Below are 23382 nucleotides of genomic sequence, written 5' to 3'. Positions count from 1 at the left end.
CATGGCCAAATGCATGTATGATTGCCTTAACAACAAGGCTTGAGGAATGACTTGCTGGTGAAGAAAAGATCAGTCATCAAGAGCCATTAAATGTGATTGTGAGCCATTAGACAACATTCTTCTATTAGCAATAATAATTACTAGGAACACAATGTTATCATTACTGTGCCTATACCCTGTACATGCACAAGTATATTTTATGTGCAGAAAGGCATACATGTAAAGAATGACTGTTTGTAAAACCATGTATCTTTTTGCAAAGAAGGGCAATGTGAACTTTTTTTTTTTTTACAATATACCTAGTCATAAATATTTCCCTCCCGATCCCTCACTGGCTTAAAATCTGGCACAATGCTGTGCGCTGTTAAGATTGTGAGCGGTGAGAGCTCTGAGCACACTGAGCATGAATGAGACAACATTAGCACATAAGCAGATAAGCTTCTCAGTGCCAAAAGATTTTAGTTTGCTCAATAATGAGTTCACATTTGTTTGTATGTACAATACTTTTTTTTCTGCGCTCAAAATATCCCCTTGTGTGTGCAGAGTTGTAGCATAAAATAACTCCATAAAAACTATTTTAAGAGGCACTGGTGCCTGCTGCACTTCCCTGTTTCACTAGGCCAGATTGTTTCCATTTCTGTTGCTGTCCTCAGCCGTGTGCATGCAAAGGTCGAGCCTTGAAATTCATACATCCTCCTTCTGCTCTTCAAGCCACAATTAAGTCGACACACCAAATGTTAACAGGCCCACCGTGCATAACGAGAATGCATGCGTTGAGTCTGTTTTCACTCTGTTGCTCACATATAAATGTAATTAGCAACTGAATTATCATAATTTCCATTAGTGGGTGATCAGGGCAGAGCAGCAAAATTGGGCTGATTGTGAGTTGCCAAAGAGAAGAAGAGAGTTCTTTGGTTGTTTTTGCTTTACTTCAATTTACTTCGTTAGTTGTACAGTATTTATTTCAATTTTGAGCTATTGGGTCACATTTAACAGGAAATTCCAGACTTTTTTCATTGGTTTTTGCATGTTTACGTCATGTCTTTAAACACTTGTCCAGCTGCTTTATCCTGTTTGTGATTGTGGAGTGATTGTACCTTGTTACAGCATTAATAGTGTTGTTGTGTAGGATTTGAACTAGTTAATGAGCTGGCATTTAACATGGTTCTAACAGCAACTGCGTTGACCTTGAGGAAATCTGCCATTGAGTCTGAAAGTAACCGAGACCATGACAATACATAATCTGAACCACAGAATCAGATCTGACACTTGTTCAGCCAATCACAATGCACTGGGTCAGTTGGCCAATCAGAGCAGACTGCGCTTGTCAGAAGAGGCGGGGCATAGAGGACATACAATAATGTACAGTATTTGAAAAGAAATGTTTTTTTTTTTTTTACATTAAAGCGTGTCAACATATTCTGTAACAGCCCTATAGTTTCTTATTATTCTAATTGAACTGAAGTAAATTTAAGAATTTGGAAAAAGATGATGGATACATTTAATAAGGTTAGAAAATGCCATTATAAATGTAAAAATTCCCCTGGAAATCATTTTATGGAAAATATTGCCCCTTAATGAAAAAATCCAGTCACTACTGTGGACATAAAACCAGAGATTAAACTTGGACATCTGTGTTAATGAAAGTATAATTAAACATTCGCTTTACATCAGCGAGCTTGTGCGGAACATACACAAAGCACTTGTTTGTTGCCAGTAATCCACAGGTAATTTAATGTTAGATATATAATATTTCTCCACTGACTGCCTAATATTAATATATATATGTTAATTTTTTTTTATTTTTTATATTGATTACAATACAGCAATACCTGCCTGCAAAGCATCCGTAGAATTTGCACCATCCAAAACTGATTACGCGAGATGCATCAATGGGAGCCATTAAATCTCATTACCAGACTTTATGAGCTACATATTAAGCCTCAACTGTGAGTTATACTTTGGGTAATTACATGCAAGCACAATTTCCAGCTATTAAAAGAGTTCCAGGGACACTGTTGTGCTCTTTAACCGCTGTAACAACACCCTGAAATACTACTGCAAGTCGTGGAACACAGAGTGTTTGGCCTAAATCCTTCTTTTCAATTCTTATAATTCCATGAGGGCTCAGACCGATATGAAACGCGTCTGATTTATAAGAGGGTCCTTGTGAAATGAATAGCGTGCTCTGAAAAAAGAGGCTCGAACCAGAAAAGAGGATTAAACTTTCCTAATGAGTCAAGCTCGTCAACATAGACCCTAGAACAACATGATTTCCACTTAAATTGTTTTTAGGTAAAAATAATCTACAAATGTGAAACGAAAATGCATCTGAAACAAATGAAGAACAAATGGACCTTAGTGTAACTAATTTTATGTTACAACTCATTCAACCTCCTGTTTGTCTTTTAGAAATCTGTTATTCCCTTGTATTTTTTAATTTAAGGAATATGGTGGAAACGAGTGAAGATGCAAGGTTGCAAATATCTATGTCAAGCCTATGTCTTTCTGCATTTTATTATAACATCCAAACAAATTGTTGAAGCCAGTTACTCTTTTTAATGACAGAATATTAATACAGGGTACATTAATATAAATACATTAAACTTGAGATGCATGGATATTTGGACACTTGCATACTGATAGGGATGTAACGATTCACTCAATTCATGATTGCAGTTTGATTCAGGATGTGATTTTTTTTTTTTTTTTTTTTTTTTTTTTTACAAATTATTAATGAAAAAGTGTCTTTCCATTATTTCTCAGATAAAATGCAGCACATTTCTTTGTGAAACTGAAATGTCAAATAACAAAACTAAATCGAAAATTAGAGGCAACCACTGCATTTTAATCCCGATCCAAGATGCTGCAAACATGCAGTACGAACAGTTTTTTATTTAAATTAGATTGTATGATTTTAGCATTTGAGACAAAAACAAAACGGTCTGATTTTAGCTTTGTGAAATTATGCTACATAACAACATACCTGCATGAAACCGAATCAGCAGACGGACTGCATGAGACGCAGATTCACTCTCTGACAGCAGGTGGCGCTTATGGAACAGAAGCGCTTCACTGGTTACTGCTGTAAACAAAGCAGCTTTGCTTATAAACACTACTTTAATATGCATTATAGACCAAGTCTGATGTTTGTAAACAGTGATGATGATTTTTTTTGTGGGGGCGGAGTCTATTCGGTGGCATAAAATTAAGATTTTTAAGTAGCAGTCTACGCAAGCCATATAATAAAAGAATAAAAAATGTAGTTTATATTTCACAATTCTGACTTTTTTCTCATAATTCCGAGAATATATATCACAATTCTGATATGAAACATCAACTCGTCGTTCTCTCTGTTCCCCTCAGCTCAGAATCATGAGTTTAAAATTCACCTCAGAATTTACTAACTTGCAATTGTTGAGTTAAATTGAGTTAGAAAGTCCGAACTAAGAGAATTGTGAGATAAAATAGGTAAATGTTATAGGTTTAAGTAGTCTATTTCATGCTGTATCTCTAGGGCTAATACATTATGTCTGCATGAACTGCATATGTGAATATTATGTAGACCTCTGTTGTTCAAATCTAATTTATGCTTTAAAAGTAGGGTAATCATAGCAGGTTTCATCCATAGTATGTCCATTTAAACATCTGCATTTAACTTCAAATGGCATCTTTGATGACAGTATTCTATAAAAAACAATTTGCATTCTGATTCTGACATCCAAAAGCACAATACATTTTTCTCTTTGAAATCCATAGATTTTACACATTTCCCTCCACTTGTTCCCAGTGTTTTTCTGGCGCCACAATGCATGTGCAGCTGCAAGTGAAGTACCTGTGACGTCTACTCCAAATTGGTCTGTACAGAGACAAGATAATCTAACATACTGGAAACAGTATTGATGACTTGTACTCCACCTTAGATTTGGGATGGGTGTATTACATTATTCTGCTTCCCGTTCAGCTTTGACATTTTATCCCGCTCCCACCTGTGAAATCCAGCAGGTAGAAGTCAACATGGATTTTCCCCTCTCATAAGATTCTGTCCTGCTCTTGTGTCATTGGCTAAAGGCTCGTATTGCATCCTTTATTGTGCAAGCAGGAATTTTGTATTTCCTTCGACCTGATGTGTATTCGTTTCGCTATGGTGTGAAAAGGCCATTCATCTGCCATTTAACTCATTTTTCGCTTTGTGTTGGGTGTGACATGCCTTAAAGGGATATTCCACCCAAAAATGTATATGACTCCACCCAGATGTGTGACTTTCTTTCTTCTGTGGAACACACACTGAGATTCTCTATGAGTCCATTTGATGTCAGTGTGTGAGTCCTGAGAGTTAAAGTTTCAAGAACTACATAAAATGAAATGACTGTAACCCATATGACCCCATTAGCTGGTTTTAGCTGGATGGGCTTCTGGACACCCAAACAGAAGAGGTCACAACCCCTGTAAAACCAGCCTGCAAATCAGCTATGACCAGCTTTAATCAGGCTGAAAGACCAGCTAAATCCAGGTTTTTATGGCACTTCATGAATCATTGTCTTCTGAAGTAAAACAATAGGTGTGTGTTTGCGAAAAATGTATAAATGCCCCCTTCCAAGTTTAACAGGTCACAAGTTTAATTCATTACTATTTTTTTCACATCAGTTTTGCATCAGAAGACAATAATTCATCAACTGAGCTTGTATGAATTACCATAATTTCTGTTGCAAATTCCATAATAGTATTTTAAATGGAGGAAAAAAAGATATAGAGATACCAAGATAGTGTAACGCAAAGTATAGAGTTAGAAATATACATTATTATTTCATTTTAAATATGAAAATGTAAACTACACTGTGGAAATGCATCAACACAGCTGTCCCACCCTGTATTTTCTTCTGGTTAAATATTATTTTATGCATCAAGCTAAAGGTGTCATGAGTTGAGCATCACTTCAGATTAGCTGTAAGCACAGACCAAAAGACAGTCTCATGGCTCAACCTTGAACTATTATATTAAAAAAAGAGAACAAGTCCGAAGGAACCGAATGCATTTTTTAAACTCTCATTGATGACTCTTTCTTCAAAGTGAAGCTACTAAGAGCCAGTAATGCATACTTGAATATTGACATTTTAACTTCTTATTTTGAGACTTTAAAGGTTAAGATGATGCTGCTAAAAAGAACATTATTTGGTGTATTTGGTGTAATGCAATGTGTTTATGCGGTTTAAGGTTCAAAATACACATTACTTTCCATATAATGCACATTATTGTTTCTCCTCTATGCCCCGCCTTCTGTAATGCGTTGATTTTTACAATCAATGGGTAACCCGCAGGTCGGCGAAAAAGAGTGACTTATGTGTTATGTCTTAAGTCAACGAACGTTTTTACTTGTGACAAAAACTGATTTGGCTGTATTAAAGTCATTGCATGATCGCATTAAATAAATAGCAAATTGTTCAGATTAACACAGTACGAGGTTTTATTGGGGATTAAACGTGGAGTTATGTTCTGTATTCCAAATATGAAAACAAGCGTATGTGCACTAATAACTGTGCTTTGTATCTGCTGATTGCTGATCGAGATTTACATGCTTGGCCGACTGACCCTGTATACTCTCATTAATTTCATTCACTAACAAGATGTATCAGTTCTTCAACTCTTTCACCTACGAGAAGATCGTATTCGTTCACTTCATTCAACAAGTCACATGCTCCGTCACATCTTGAGTAACTCTTTGACAGGATGAAACAGTTCACAGAGCTATACGCTCGCGCGCTGCTGTGGGAGGAACTTCATTGAACGAGAAATTAGTCTTTTACTGTCTATGGTCAGTGGATTACGTAAATGAGAACGATTCGTTCACCTAAAAGATTTGTTCACGAACGAACCATCATAGTGCAATTACCTATAGCCTATATTGATAAGGTCACGATACGAAGGTCTAAGTAGCAACGTAACATCCGTGATGTCCCCGATGGGCGGGGCGGGGCGGGTCAAGAAATGTTACTTTATTTGCGATGCAGCTGGGGCGGGCCAAATAATTTCATAAAAGCGGGACCCGCGGGTTGTAAAAAACCCCGACCCGCACATCACTAACGGAAATTTTACCCCCCTTAACATACTATACCGTCTCCCAGTAGCACGAAACTCAGTCTAGCTGGTCGTTAATGTACTGTTAGGAGTAACTGAATAACTCTGGATATTGGTTTATTTCACGTCAGAGGGAGTGTAAGGCATATTATTTATAAACCAAATAACTTAAGTAATTTGTGGATTGCTGCGTACTGGAGACGTGAACCATTTCAAAAGATTCAGTTCAATTTGGTTTGAATGGTTCACTAAGAATTTCCGGTTAAAAAGAAAGATTCATTCACAATCCAGACATCACTAGACGAGACAAAACCAATAAAACCCATCACAAACAAGGCATTTGTTGCATCCAGTGCAGACATAAATACTGATTATAATGACTTAAACTGTCTTTTTACGCATTGAGTTATCGGGCAACGTAAACATAAAACCATGTCTGCATTTGTGATCCAAGAAACAACAAACAAGCCTACTGCTTAAAACTCACGTATGAATCATCATTGGCAAATTATTTAAATATAAATAACGTACTTACAAGCTGTGAGTCAGAAGCGCCAGACTTTATACTTTATAGAAACAGCCGCATTGCAAGCTACTGGTTCAGGAAACCTCATCCTCCATAAAATCTGCTGCACACATCTGAATATTTGGGTTGAACTGCTCTGGAACAGTGTTGTAAATACAACTTAACTACTGATTTCTACTCGTGTCCTCTTTTTGAACTCCGTGTACAATATTTAAAATGAATAGTTCCTATAGGCACAAGGAGCGTTTAGCTTCCATTGGAATGACAGTTGTTTTGTTCATTTTGTTTTAATACATTGTCATATGGCTTACTTAAAGCTAGTGTTGGTGCATATCACTCTGGCTTTGGAGCTTAATAAGAGACTAAAGTGTGGTTTTGAAAGCCGCTGTCCTCTGGGGATATCCCACAAGGGTGCCTCTGTGTGTTTTGAGTTTCAGTATAACACATTTTGAGATGAATCGAAGCATTCGCAGCAAACAGAACCCGAGAACAGCCAGCAAGGAAAAAGAGAGTATTGTTCAGTTTTTTTTTTTCCTCTGCCTCCTCACTGTTTGCCTGTTTTTCATTCTCCTGCTTCATATTCGCAGTGTATTCCTACAGGCAGTGTCAGTCCCAGAGTTAATAAGCCACATTTCCACTCTCTTTGGTCTTTAGCACACATACATCAGCGTCTCTAAATGGAGTCTCTGACTTGGGCACCAATCCGTCTGATTTTAATGTGCCTGTGGCTATTCACAGGGACTCACCAGTCAACCTGCCAATTCTGTCGTTTAGCAATGGAGCGTTTGACACCTGTTAGTCTGTGCTGACTAGTGGAAATGTAATGCTCGTTTGGGGTCTAAGACTGTAAATCTTTAAAGAGAGTCTAAGATAAATCAGACTGAACTGCCTGAAATGGTTTGCGGCTTGAGCAGCACAGATCAGAACAGCAAATTTTCATCACCCCTGAACAAGAGTTAATTGACAATCAAGCCAAGTCAAGATGTTGTGCATAGTACATAATATCTTTAGTTTCCTATTGAGCGAGCCAAAGGTAACTGGCAAAGAACAAAAAAACTCCATTTGATGTTGGATAATGGAGAATAAAAACTGGTGAGAAACCAGGCAACACCAGGAGGCAGCAGTGTTGGGGAAACTTACTTTTACAATATTGCGTTACTCCATAAAAAATAAAAGAAACTAATTACATTTTATGGAAAGTAATGCATTGTTACTTTTTCTTATCTGGGCTGGGCTTGTTTGTTTTGGGCAAATGTTAAAGTGCTTTCACAGCAAAAGGAAAGCAAATGTAAATTCACGAAGGTACAGTAGAGGGCGCAGCTCAATCAAACTTTTAAGCTTTCAGCTAAGAGAAGAAGGTTTAACTTTTTCCAGAAATAAATGAAAAAAAAAGAAACACAAAGACTTTGGTTAACAAAATGGAATTAAATCATTTGTGTGTTATTACTAGTGTTGTCGGTACCAAAATGTCAGTATTCGGTACCGATACCAGTGACAATTTCGGTACCAAATCAAAACACAAACATATACTAATAAAAAAATAAATAAACACTTTTTATCACTAAAAATAAAACCAATGCCATTCTTTATACTAATTTACAATTGTGTTTAAGGTTTTTCTACAAGTAATATAATTATGAAAATTATATGTCTTTTAATTAATTAAATTTAAAAACATTTTATTTTTTGGTAAATAAGGGGGATTTGCTATTAAAATTAAAACATGGAAGAAATATTGTGTGATTTATTTCTTTAAAGAATTAAGTTTTATTAATTTTTTCAACAGTAGTAGAAGTATCACATTTATTTTATTAAAAAATAGTAATATTTCTAAGCACAATGCCTCTATGTAAAAATGAACTTTTATTTTGACAGACTACTTTTATTTTGACTCTGGTTTTACTCAAATTAAATGGTAAAATGCTTGTGAAGTGACTCAGAACAGTTCTGGTGATGTTATTGATGCATTTATGAACTTTCTGCAAGTGTCTTGTGCTTCAGTCTCTGTAGTAAACAAACCATTCATTCATTCACACAGAGACGCGCAGAACATGCAGGATTCAGATTTCAACCAACTTTTGTGGCTTAACATTTACAGATACTGGTCCGTATTAAAACGGAAGTTTCATTTTCATGACTGGATCTTTAGATTCTGTCCGTGTTTCTGCTTCGTGGAAATCATAGCGCTGTATGCGTCAAGAACCGGGTTGACAACACTAGTTATTACATTTTTTTATTATTATTGCAGATTTGCAGCATATTCTGAGTTTGCATTTCACTGTTATTATTCATTTTGAGGAATACTTAATATGTTTTTGTGTGAGTGAGATTTAGTCTAGAAAAACAGTAACATCATGTTCACACAGCGCACATAAAACCTTTGCACTCACTCCTGATTTCTCTCAACATGCTGAAGAGCTGTCAGTCAATACATGGGAAAACAAAGTAGCTGGAGTTTCCACTTTAAAAAAACGAACTCACATATTTTCTTGTAAATTAAAAAGTAATTTGTTACTTTACTAGTTAACTCACATTGCTTGTAATGTGTTACCCGCAATACTGTTTGGCTGTACAGTACAAATATAATGTCAGCAGTTAAGTGGAAATATTACTAAATTTATCGAAATGTAATATTAGGGTTTAAGTGTTTTTGATGTGCATTTATGATTGAATGGTAAAGTGCGGGTAGATCTAGAAACAGCGGCAGTTTATCTTTATGTGGTCTATTATTGCAGAGATGCAGATGTTAATCTACTGAATGTTTCTCATTGGTCCCTTGGCACAATTTGCAATTTGTAGATGCTGTAACTGGCAGGCTCTAGATCCTTCACTATAAGTTACTCAAGGGTATAAAGTAATGTATAGATTAGTATTTCAAATAATGTTTTGCTATTGGTTTGTTTTTCCTAATTCAGTTTGAAAGAATGGATGGAATTTAAGCATCATTATTGCTGTCACTCATAGGGATTTGTTGTATGACTTTTTTGTCAGTATGTCAGGCCTGTCCCCAGCTGAAGTTTTTTTCTAGTCTACATTCATTTAAAACATTAGTCGACTAATCGTATGCTTATATTAATTTAATTGGGGGGCCTTTAATATACAGCCTATCCCCGATTAAGCACAAGCACAAAGCTTGCCACAAAGCACCTGTAAAAGTAATGGCTGTGATTAAATTATTTTATTTTAATATTTTAATTATTTATTAATAAACCAATGTTTTCTGAGTCATTGTTGGCTGCAAAGATAAAGTTAGCAATGCTTACTCGCCATCTCCACAGTACAGTGGACACCTTAAATACAGATTAGGTTTTTGTTTTCGATTTTGTCAATTTCTGTGGGGCAAGTAGCCTATATGGTGACTGTTTCGGTTCATGTTTTGTGATGCGCTCCAGTTCACAGAGACCGAATGGCAGAAAGTGCGTCCTGTTTATTTTCTTTATTTTACAAAAGCACGGCTTTTGGATGTTGTGGATGTATACAAATAGACACTTCTCAGTTTTTAATTATTCTTATCTAAATGAGCAAAATGATGGCTGTTTTTATTGTTATCAGAAAAAAAATGCCAGTGATTGCACCAGCATGTCCATATCATTCAGTAAATGTGTTAACCGCTTCAACAAACCACACAAACACTTAGATATGCACCTAATAGCTCACATTTGTCTGGGTTATGTAAACTTGCTATTACTTGTTTCAATTTGAGATGATAAGCCATATTGAAGGTCGATGAATGATAGGTGACCGTTTGGATTTCCTGCCTGTTGTACTGTAATTAACACAAGGACCAGCCTTTAATGATCTGTCTGTCACAGAAATGGACCAGTTTTTCTGTGACTGACTAAAAAGAATTTTGCAGACTAAGCCTTTTCTCTGACTAATGTTTAGTCGATTATTCAGGCGAGCCCTACATATTTCATAAAATGTTGGAAAAGATTGGACAAAGACCTTTTGTCATCTATGATTGTCAATGGTTATAAAAGGAAGTTTCGAGATGGAATTTAAGCCCTATACTGTGGGACGAAGTGTATTTTCCCCCAGATGACCTGTTAGAGTCCATCCGTCTCAATCACACATTAACTGATGGAGATGGCAGGGAAGTTGACTCTCAGTCACAGTGTTAATTTTGACATGAAATTTTAATTTAGTTTTAGTCTTAGTCTTTTGACTATAATTCTTTTTAGTTTTAGTCAAGTTTTAGTCCTCTGATTTGTTTTAATTTTAATCTTATTTTAGTCGACTAAAATTGCTTGGTATTTTAGTCGACTAAAATAAGACTAAAATCAATAACAGATTTACTAGACAATTTTTACTGCTGGTATAGGAAACAAACTTAACCAAAATATATAAAACACAAATTCAACTTAATTTCAACACAACTGTGTCTTTATTTCGATTCAAAAGCTTTTATGCAGCAACAAACACTGTCATGATAATGTAAACAATAACTAGCTGCCAATTGACCATCAATAAAAGAAAAATAAAGTTAAGTCCAAACCCTAACCCTAACCCTAACCTTAAAGCTTACAGCTGAGCTGAACAATAAGTGCATACATTTAAAGTAAATATTTAATAAGTTGGGTGGATAAAAAAGTAACAAGATTTTATAAGGTATTCATTTGTCTAGCAATATTGTATGTTTTAAATACTACAATATTGCTAGATTAGTATGTATAATGATAGGATGTGAACATTCACGTTTCACATGACTAATATAGAAATATTTGTGATATTGTCAACAAGTAGAACATTATAAAATATACTAAACATTAGTATTAATCAAATGCATGTATCATAATATTACGTATAAGTATTGTGCTCTCATCTAATTTGAAGAAGGGGCTATTTTACAGTACTTTTCAGTTCGTAATATTTAATGCTACAACATCTACTCACTGCAGTCTTCCAATTTTGCTTAGCTCAATAAACAAAAGAACATCGTTGTGAAATTACATTTGAGAAAATGTCCGGGTGGCTCGTCTGCAAATGTCTTTTCAAATTGGTTGTGTTCTTGCCACGAATTAGCGCTCTGCGTGCTTTACACTTTGTTTTGTTTTGTTCGTCGTCAAATGTGAAGTGAGCTGTGGACATTTTGTCGCTCTTTTAGACATCACCTCTTCGAATGCCGTCTTCCCGGGAGCTCATTTAAAAACTGAAAACCTTCGCTTCACGTCTCAATAAGTCAGGCTCGGATTGGTTCTCTTCTCTCATGCAGTCTCGCCTGTTCCGTTTTGCCGGTTATTTTGTTGATTCCTCGCATCTCTCCCGTCTGCTGATTTGATTTTCGTCACAGTCTATTTTCGTCTCGTCCTTTATTCGTTGACGATAATGTCAATCAATTTAGTCATAGTTTTAGTCTCCATCAGTGCTTTTTTTTTTTGTTTTCGTTTCGTTTTCGTCCACAAAAATATATTCGTGACGAAAATAATGACGAAAATATTTAGTCAACGAAATTAACACTGCTCGGTCAAGAGTGGAAACTGATATTTAATCAATAGTGGAGTTGAAACCCAACAGATACATTTTCCCTTGATGGTTTTTGGGAACTTCAAAAAGGACCATCTAAGAGAAATTTGAAGAAACTATTGATTGTAAGTGTAAATTTGTCTGAAATGAGGTAAAAAAATAAATAAAGTCATATTTACTAACCACATTTTTCATATTTGCCCAAAGCAATGGTGATTTACACAAACATACACAAATAAAATCACTTCTGCATGGTTATATTCTTTTAACTTGTTGTTGGTCCTGATGCAGTGCTTTTTTTTAAGGTCTTGAAATCTTGGGAGCACCAAAGCATTGGCACTTTGGTGCCTCCAGACGGCACAAACACGTGCTGATCCTAAATTGTTGTTTTGACAACACCAGCATGTAATAAACCCACCTCCAAATGGCAACCAGCAGAAAACTCCAGCTGGGGAAAACTTTGGACAAAGACTACATTTGCATTTTAGCCTGAAAGAAAGGAAGTGACGCTGGTTAGCCAGTCTTATTTCTTCAGGTTCTAGTCAGTGAAGTCTCCAGAGCAGTGATAAGCACAAGCCAATGTCAATTTGTTTAGCAATCTCACCACTTTTCCTCTTGAAATCCCAATTTCTCAGCAGACCATTCAGGATTGCTCTTCCGTCTGGACTCATGTTATTCTTAATCGCTGTGAGCTGTTGAGTGCTCTCGTCTTTGATAGGCTGTTCTGATTTCTCCGATGAGGGTGATTTCAGTGACACTGACAGCTAATTGAAGCTACTTTTCCTGAAAGCTCTGATGGACAATACTCTGCGACTCCTCCCCCTGCCAGGTGGTGAAATTGCCTGGCATAATAAAAAGAAAATTGCAGAGGTATGAGCCAAGAGATGTCAAAATAAAGACAAGCAGTTTACCTCTGTATTTATTTTCTCTCACTCGTTCGCTCTCTTTGCTTTCCGCTTCGTCTAAGAAGAACATTTAAGTGGACTCAAGGTTAATGCAGTTACTACAAGGCTGCTGAGAGATTAAGAACTGAACAGTGTTTCACAAGTTTTCATCTAGAAAGCATGCTTTCAATGCCATTTTCTTTCATCTTTCCTCGGTATGATGCTTAGTAGTGTGTATTAGGGCTGTATTTCTGCTTTTCCATAAGCGCCACCTACTGTCAGAGAGTGAATTTACATTTTCATTCAGCCCATCTGCTGTTTTTTGTCATAAATGATATGCAACTAAACATTTTATTAAACTGCAATGTAAGGTACTTTTTGTTTTATTCAAAACTTGTACTGTTAAGTTGTTAAAATCTAAGTTTTTACTTTTGTTTTACAGTTAAGGATGATATTATGGACATTAATGGTTGATCAATATGGCTGGAATTCACAGAACAACATTAAAACATTTTGAGATGTCGATGTACAGGTTAAAAATAATTATTGCACTAATTTTTTATTATTAATAGGAAAGTAGTTAAATTACACTTTTTTTTAAGCAAAGTTGAAACTATGTCACAAAAATTGTGGTATCTGTGTGAAGTAAACCTTGAATTGTGGCTGCCTGGTGAGTGTGTGTTTATGTAATTATATTCTAAGCATTTTATTATTCATGTGAATGTGTTGTTTTAGGCATGAGATTGCATCACGTAAGGCCATTTCAGCTCTTCGTTCACTTCTGATGTTTCTGCGTTGTTGTCTATCAGAGGTGTGGGTTGTAAGTTTGTGTTTCTCCAGTGTAGGAACACAACAGTGTTATTTATTTCCCTGTGGTGTGGTCACAGATGAAGTATGAGACTGATTAGTGAGAATGTGAATGGTTAAGAAATGAACAAACATGTGAATTGAAAAGTGACCATGAGACTTGGCTGAGATTGGGACTTCTATTGCTGCTAACCCCATTCCCGAATTGAGTACACCTACTACGTACAAAAACACAGAGTACTGTAATATTGTAGCTATAATAAAATAGCGTTCTTTGAGTATGAACTAAACCAGGATTGGGTTAGGAATGCTACAACATCCCCCACAAAAAAAATAAAATAAGGAAATACGAAAATAGGAAGCTATTGCAAACCGAACAGCTTCCATACTGCAAGGGTTTATACACAATATTGGCTGAAAAATCAGGCACAGATGCATACTTTGAAAACCCTCCAGAAATAGTATGCTCTCTGAGTACTGCTGGCATAGTTTTCACTTTATAGGATGGATATTATGCACATTGCAATTCAGCCTGTTTGTGTTCAGGGTTGTTGACTTTTTAGTCGATTTGAAAAATGTCTGATTGTGAGTCACATTAATCGACGATGAACCTGTTTAATTGTGTCATGTCTGCTACTTCAAAGATGGCAAACATTGTCTCATGATGCCACAAGCAGAAAATTGTCTCATGATGCCACAAGCAGAACATATTGTCCTTTTGTTGTAGCAGCTGTGAGAGTCCACTTCGTGTTTTGTGTAGTTTTGCACATTGGGCTGTTCAGGGAGGTCTGGATCAAAATCAACTGAAACACAGCCAGATTTGTTCCAGATTGGTGTTTTGTAAGCTGGCCCTGTGTGTGTGTGTGTGTGTGTGTAAACACTGGCAGTTAGTGTTGTCTCAATACCAAAATATCAGCATTCAGTACCAGGTAGGGTTGCAAAAAGGTGGAACAATTCCAGTAAATTTAGGAAATATTCCAGAAATTTTTGGAAACTTTAGAGGATTTTTTTGAATATTGCAGGGATTTTTGTAAAGTTTCCACCCCTTTACAGCCCTAGTACCAATACCAGTGAAATATATCGATGCTTTATACCGATTTTGATCTCAAGTGTAAATAGTTTGCAGAGAAAACAGAGGTCTATCAGTAAGATGTTTTGTGTTTTATACTGTATTTGAAAGCATGTACAGTGCAATATAATTCAGTGGATTCTTTTTCTTGTCTAAATATTTTGATTTGATTCTTTTATTTTGGAAGTTAACGTTGCGAGTTAAATTTAAGCTATTTATTTTGTTTGCAGATGAAAACATCAAACTGCATTCTGTATGAATTCTGAACAGGCAGGGATTTCTATAGTTTCAAAAATAATTTAATTATATTTGATTATTTATATCTTGTTTAATAGTAATATTCCATTTAGATCAGCAGTCTAGTAAAGTAAAAGTTATAAAGTAATAGAAAAAAATTATATAAATATAAAGCTTGCAGTTTGTGCTCAGAACAAACAGATTTGTTGTAAATCCCTGATTTATGTAACACATAAAAAACTACATTATAGCTTGAAGGTAGGGTTAAAAACAGTGAAATGTTATAATTAGGGCAATTAAACTGCTCTGAAAAGGCATAATGAAATGTGATAACTCAAAAAAGATTTCCGATGTTTTTTAATCAAGACACATGCTTTTATGGTTTTTACAATCATAAGTGTGTCCAACCTTAACCATAAACCTAAAACTTGTTAAACGTTAGTGTATAAACCACACATGCATGCCAAACTGCATTGGTGTTGTGAACTTTGTTTTAGTTTTGTGTAATATGTATGTGCCTAAATTGTGTTTAATGTTTTTAAGTTGATTCAGAAACATACATGGTCTGATCTTTTACCACACATGGATGCCATTTGTTATGCTAAAATCGCCTGTTCGTAACACTCCCATAATGCAAACATGTTGGAGTCTATATCTGTAATGTATTGTTTAATGCATTTTATGATTTTTAAAAGAAAGAGTGGAATGCATTTTTCTCTTTTTTTCAGTACAGTAAAAGTCTATGTGATAAACGAAAGTAATCTAAAAGTAATCAAAAAGTAGTCCGTCTACATCTAATGTGTGTAATCCAGATTGTTACAGATTGTAACTACAATTTTTGTCATGTAATTTGTAATCGGTAACGGACTACAATCTACTGCTTTCACATTGCTCACTTGCGTATGTGCGTCTGTTTTCTGATGAACATCCGCAACATGCATGTAAACACAGACAGTTATGCCTTAAGGGAATGTAAACAGATGGGACAAATTACTGGTGTGTCAGAATAGATCATTAGTGCATTAGTGTAGTAAATGAAGCCTATTAGACTTGCTGCTGTCTATAATGTCATCAATAATAATGAAACGGCAATAAAGCTGAGAAAACGATGAAGATGAGTTACTGCTCTTGTCTGGAAAACTTCAGTGGCTTTAATAGTCCCGAACGGTTAGATTGGACTTGGATGTTTTAAAGCTGTATTTAGTTTGTTGAAAATTAATTGACTACATTAAAATGTAATGCAAATGCAAACGCATTGATAAGTAGCATTGTTTTTAAATAAGGCATTTATAATCGAGAATACAATTATTTAAACTGAATTTGCTGCATTTTACTGATTTTTGAGAGTAAATTAGGTTAAATTTAAAGTGCAAAAGCAAAAAAAAGCATTTAAATATTTTAAATACAATTTTAAAGCAAGCATTACAATATAATATATTTTATTAGATGATTTTGCTGATGATAAAATTTGAGCGTCACAGTGTGACAAAGTGACAAAAAAAGATTATAGCATAAATTAAGTTTTTTGGCAAGTTGCTGATAGTTTTGTTTAGTTACTCTGGACGGAAGTTCGGCACAGAGAGAAGTTTATCGCCACAAATATTCATTATCCAGCACTTTGATGTGAAGGTTGTTTTAATCTGTCAGTAAATACTGTAACTTTGGCTCTGTCTTGTGAAATGCACATCATTCAAGAACTTTGATGTCAAAAGCTCTTTTAAGTTTGATCAAGCGTTGTGTTTCAGGTTGCTGAAGTTTAAATCACGATAGACCAGGTCCAACCTTATTTATTTGATCTGTCTAAACGATGGAAAGTATTGTGAATAATCTGCTAATGTTTTTACAGTCAGTATAAAGTAATGCAGCCTCTGTCCTCAGCTTTCTAGGGAAGCTTTCTTAGAAGCAATAAAGCTTTCGGATGTTTGATATGACACACACACACACACACACATGCACACAACCTTGGACTTGGGATGGTTTTGTTATTGTGATTACATTATAATGCAGCAAACAGAACGATAACCAGCCACTCAACTTCCTTCATTAACATTCATCATGAATCACGGTGCAGAATCTGCTCAATATTACTACATGCTGTTTTATTTCCTGAAACCCTGAAGCACATCTTTCTTTGATGTTAGCAGACATGTATTGGTTGCATATTACTGAAAACTATCTTTTTAATATTGTCAAATATTACAATTTGACATAACTAATTTCTGTGTGAATCTGTGTTAAAGTGTAATTTATTTCTGTGATGCTCCGCTGTATTTTCAGCATCATTCCTCCAGTCTTCAGTGTCACATGATCTTCAGAAATCTGAATAATATGATGATTTGTTTCACAATTAATATTTGGTGATTAGTTACTAATAATGGTTATTCTTAGATGTTAAAACCTGTTTTTGCTGTCTAATGTTTTGTAAACTTTTTTCTTCTTCAGGATTGTAAAAGAAAAGCATTTATTTGATCTTTTGTAACACACCTTTGATCAATTTAATGCATATTTGCTGAATAAAAGCATTCATTTCTATTAAAATCATACATGGTACGTCATGGTTTCTGCATAAATATTGAGCAGCACAACTGTTTTCAACATTGATAATAATCAGAAATGTTTCTTGAGCAGTAAATCATCATATTTTCATGATTTCTGAAGATCATGTGACACTGAAGACTGGAGGAATGATGCTGAAAATACAGCGGAGCATCACAGAAATACATTACACTTTAACACAGATTCACACAGAAAACAGCTATTGTAAATTGTAATAATATTTCACATTATGAGTGTTTTACTGTATTTTTGAGCAGCCTTGGTGGGCAGAAGAGACTCATTAAAGCAGACTGTATGTTTAATGCTTCAGTCTTCAATCATAAGCTTCATTTAGAACATGTTTGTAGTCGTATCACAGAGAGAACAAGATGCAGACAGAGTCTCTTTATATGTGTGACGTGACAGACGCGTGAAGGGGCGGGGCTTGTGCACCATCTGCCAATGATCTTCTTCAGGCTTCAGCAGACGCTGAAATGAAAGGGAACAGAAATATTTGATTCTGAGCACATTCGTATCTTGTGATATTCATTATTATGGATGATTTCCATGCAGTCGCTGCGCCGTGTGACGCAGGAGCACAAAAACACAGAGGAGAATGGAAAAGCACTAACGATGCACACATGAGAGCGGTTTAAAATCACTCCTGGACTTGTTCATATCTGCGTCTGCACATCCATCCATTCATCTGTCTTACCATTTATCCTGTGTGGGGTTGTGGGAGTGCTGGGAACAGTCTGGGAACAATCCATCACCACACACACACACACACACACACACACACTCACACACACACACACACACACACACACTGGGCCCTATCTTGCACCCAGCGCAATTGACTTTGTACACCGACGCTTGTGTCATTCCTATTTTGCACCTGCGCAAAGCGCGCTTTTCCCTCCACAGAAGCACGTCGCTAAACTAGTGAATGAACTTGCGCTCCCTGGGCGGTTCAGCTCAAAAAAAGAGGCGTGTTCCGGCGCAAACAATCCCTGGTGCTATTTTGTTGTTCCATTAAACAATTGCGCCACTGACCAGAAAAAACCTAGTCTAAAGTCAGTGGCGCGTTGCGCGTTGTTCATTATGCTATTTTAAGGGCGCATGCTTGGCCATAATGTATAGCGTGCACAACGCGCATACACTTTGCTCATGTAATCTACACAGATGCAACAGTTATTTTTGCAAATCATAAATTGTTACACTAAAAAAATATTAACACATGAGATGACGGAAATCATTGTGGTGTGCCACGAAGATGTGAACAAAATAGGCATAAATCTAGCTTACAAATTATTCAGGCTAATTATTCTCCCATCCCCATACAACACAACTTCTCTGTCTTTCACTGCTCTTACAAGAACATCAGTCTCCTCGGCTGTGAACCGCTCCTGGCGTGCGCCTGGTAAATACACCATAATAATAGCAATCCATAATGGAACTTGCGCGCCTGCTTTTAAAGGGAATGTTGGATGACGCTCTGATTGGTTTATTTCACGTTACGCCCAAACCACACCTATGAATAATGAAGCTGCTTCAGACCAACCCACTTTAGATTTGCGCCGGGCGCAAGAGCCATTTATCCCGCCGGGAAAATAGCAACAGCGCCGAGACCCGCCCACAAAGTTACTTGCGCTTTGCGCTTTGACACTTGCGTTTCAGATCGTTAAAATAGGGCCCACTGTGTCTATGGGCAGTTTATCATCTCCATTTCACCTGCGTATCTTTGGGTTGTGACGTAACCCATGGAGAACATTAGCGGTTTAATAATCTTCTCAGCTCACAGTATTATGCATTTTGACAATATTTTGGACAAAAACAACAAAAACAACAATTTCTTTTTACTAAAGCAAACTAAAGTGAAAATTTTACAAAACATGCATTAGCCTAATGCTAAAAAATTTATAAATAAAATAAACATAATAATAATAAAAAGTAATTAAATCCATTCTTTATATACTACAATTGTTATTAATATATTGTTTTAGCTTTTTATATTTTCACTATTTTACATTTTCTGTAGGTTTTTAGCAGTTTTTTCTTGTGTTTTTGTCTTTGTCTTTTTAATATATTATCATATTTCCATTATTTCGGCTTTATTTCAATTAACAAAACAATCTGTAATATTTTTATTTGAAATTGAATATTTCTCCTAGTTTTTAGTAGTTTTATTATATAAAAATATCAAAACAAAAATGAGAAATGTTGCTTTAGCAACAATTATATTTTAATTTATATATTTTTATTTTGTATTTATTAATTTTATAATTTTATGGTCAAACTTTGTTTTAAGGTCGTATTCTCACTTTAACTATTAACTATGACTTTTGCCTCGGTAAACTCTTAATTTGCTGCTTATTAACAGTTAAGCTAGTTATTAGTTTAGGTATTAAGAGATATGAAATATGCCCATGCAGAATTAAACATTAATATGTGGTTTATAAGTACTAATAAACAGCCAGTATGCTAGTAATATGCATGCTTGGGGATTAATTTGTATTTTTTCAGTTGTAGTTGACTATAATATCCCGGTCCGTCTCAAATGTGTCTCTTCTGACCTCTTGTGCTTGAATGACAAGGGGAGGGTTTACAACACAATGATATCTGTGTCTATAGACTGTAAGAAATCAAATAAAGTGTGTGTGTTCTCTGTCCTGTTCCCTCAGTACCAACGGTCTCTGATGACGTTACATCCACAGTGCAGCCCAGAAGATCCAGTCCTGCCTTCAGGACCAGCACCTCCAGCATCACCCCGAGACCCTCGCTCAGCATCAGCATCACTCCTGACCCGCCCCCCTCCGGCAGACGCTTCTGTGACGGGACGGAGAGCAGAGGGATCTCCTGGCCACAGACACGCCGAGGAGTCACAGTGGAGCGGCCGTGTCCTAAAGGAACGCGAGGTTTGAATTATTTTAGCAATTAGTGTCAGGAATCTGTCATCAGTGCAGAAGGGACCGCGTGTGCATGTGCCGTTTCTTATTTGAAAGGCATCCATATGGAGATGTCAAAATCATTAGCAAGATTTGCATCCCATTGCTCAGTTTATAAGTAAAAATTATGCAGAGCTGCATGAAAAGTTTATTACAGACTCCACTAGATTTAATCCTAATTTAAGGTGGTCATGAAATGCATCTTTTAAATAATTTTCTAATCTTTCCCGTGCTGCACTTATAACCCAACCTTTGTTTTTTTGTTTTTTAACACTCATAATTTAGATATAAATGCTCATTTTTTTTTCTCTGATTTGCAGTGAGAGTCATGGTAAACGCCCACTGCTGTGATTGGCTAACATCTTTGCATATGAAATGAGCGTAACATATGAACCCCATTGAAAACTGTGTTTTACTAATTAGATGAACTAATCGTGAAAAGTGTGATATTTACATTTAGCAGATGTGACTTCCAGTGCATTCAGGCTATATACATTTTCTTTACCAGTGTGTGTGTTCCTGGGAATTGAACCTACATTCTTTTGCGCTGCTAACGCAATGCTCTACCACTGAGCCACAGGAACATGCAAGTGTTGATTATAGCATCATATTTAGAGCATCAAAGCTTGCACGACGTATATCAATACTTTTATCATAACGTGCCGAGTGAAAGCACGGTATAACTGAGAGACTCATAGTGCAGTGTAAACGGTGTCATTGATTATAACGGGGGTTTTGGCGAATGTGCAGAAATCATGTCACTGATAGACTGAATCATATCTCTTCTGTGGTTCTCCAGGAATCGCTCTGTTCCTCTGCACGTCTGCCGACGGGATCTGGAGTCCCAGAGGTCCTGACCTCAGTAACTGCACGTCTCACTGGGTGGCACAGGTGGCACAGAAGGTGAGTCCCAAATACTCGCTAGAATGTATTTCTATTGCACTTTTCACATTTCACATTGTTGCATAGCAGCTTTACTGAAAATCATGGTGTTAGAGTTTAATGTTCATGCCTTGTGTTTGCATTTAGTATTGTGGAGATGAGCGATCATATTCAGGTGCATCTCAATAAATGTAAATGTCATGGAAAAATTCATTTTTTTCAGTAATTCAACTCAAATTGTCAAATAGTGAATTGGTGGGTTTTTGTTAAATGTGAGCCAAAATCATCTCAATTAAAACAACCAAAGACTTAAACTACTTCAGTCTGTGTGCACTGAATTACTGAAATAAATGAACTTTTACATGACATTCGAATTTATTGAGATGCACCTCTGTTTACATTTATATCAGAATGATTTCTGAAGATCACGTGACACTGAAGACTGGAGGAATGATTCTGAAAATACAGCGGAGCATCACAGAAATACATTACACTTTAACAGAGATTCACACAGAAAACAGATGTTTTAGATTATAATGATATTTCATGATATAACTCTATTTTTATGATGAGCATAAGAGACTTCTTTAAAAACATGCAAAAATCGTAATTATTGCGAACTTTTGATCTACGGGAGTATTACTACTCCAGATGGAGGGGGAAAATAATAATAACTGACTAAATGTCAAAGCCAAGCACGCACAGTTATGGCTAAGAAGCGCAGATATCCTGAGGTGTGTTAGACTGATGTTTCTGACCTCTGAACTCCTCACATCTTCAGATCCGGAGCGGTGAGAACGCTGCGAACCTGGCGAACGAGCTGGCGCGTCACTCCTCGGGTCGCGTGTACGCGGGCGACGTCAGCTCCTCTGTGCGGCTCATGGAGCAGCTGGTGGATATACTGGACGCTCAGCTGCAGGAGCTGAAGCCCAGCGATAAAGACACGGCCGGACGCAGCTTCAACAAGGTGCAGTGCATCACATGACCGGCCACAGCCAATCTGATTCAAGTCCTAAAACCGTGTCCTGGTTCAGTGACCAGCAAGGGTTCATTTATGCTTTAAAACTTGGACAAAGTTGATTAATGAGGGAATACCAGGAAGAGTCAAACTCTTACAGCATTACCACCAAGTCTTATATAGAAATTATTTTTGGTTTTGTTTTATGTTTGGTAATTCTCTGCATGTTAAAATATAGACAGTGTAATTCTGCATCATTCAGGCCTACGATAGCAGCCTGGCCCAAAAGCACCGCAAAATAACAGAAAAATATTATAGATATGTGACCCTGGAGTACAAAAGCAGTCTGGGTCAATCGATTTTTCTTTTATGCCAAAAATCATTAGGATATTAAGTAAAGATCATGTTCCATGAAGATATTTTGTACATTTCCTACAATAAATATATAAAAACTACATTTTTGATCAGTAATATGCATTGCTAAGAATTCATTTGAACAACTTTAAAGATGATTTTCTCAGTATTTAGATTTTTTTGCTCCGTCAGATTCCAGATTTTCAAACAGTTTTATCTCAGACAAATATTGTCCTCCGAACAAACCAGACATCACTGGAGAGATCATTTATTCAGCTTTCAGATGATGTAAAAATCTAAATGTTTATAAATACTACTTTAAACTGATAATGTTATAACTTCATCAGGTTCATTAATTATAGTAAAGGGCCTATTATGTAACTAAATAATTTCATTATTCACATTAAGTCTTGTTTTTCTGAAGTTGAGTTTATCTCCGTCTTCAGCCAGTGTCTTCTAGAAGAGAGATGCTCATTCATGGAAACAGGGTTATGGACCTTCTTTTATACTCTGTATGACCTCAGCTTTGAAAATATACAGATATTTCTTCAGCTATAGGCACTTTTTGCCCTGTGGACTCTCAGAAATGAAAAACACATTTTAAAGCTCGTCTGAACTGACTGTGACAACAGAAGGATTATTGA

At 36.1% G+C, this 23382-nt stretch overlaps 1 protein-coding gene across 3 annotated transcripts in view; it reads left to right on the top strand.

Moving 5' to 3' along the window:
* The window catches only part of LOC128024083 (adhesion G protein-coupled receptor L2-like), a 95500-nt gene that overhangs the window by 38355 nt on the left and 33763 nt on the right, over positions 1 to 23382 (top strand). For all 3 annotated transcript variants that reach the window (XM_052610694.1, XM_052610693.1, XM_052610695.1), the window contains exons 6-8: positions 20281 to 20514; positions 21344 to 21447; positions 22208 to 22393. In XM_052610694.1, coding sequence (XP_052466654.1) covers positions 20281 to 20514; positions 21344 to 21447; positions 22208 to 22393 — 524 coding nt within the window. The remainder of the gene's footprint in view (positions 1 to 20280; positions 20515 to 21343; positions 21448 to 22207; positions 22394 to 23382) is intronic.

The sequence above is a fragment of the Carassius gibelio genome, chromosome A2 (assembly GCF_023724105.1).
Source record: "Carassius gibelio isolate Cgi1373 ecotype wild population from Czech Republic chromosome A2, carGib1.2-hapl.c, whole genome shotgun sequence".
Lineage (NCBI taxonomy): Eukaryota > Metazoa > Chordata > Actinopteri > Cypriniformes > Cyprinidae > Carassius > Carassius gibelio.
Note: the sequence above shows the minus strand (reverse complement) of the source record. Positions and strands in the feature narration are given on the sequence as shown.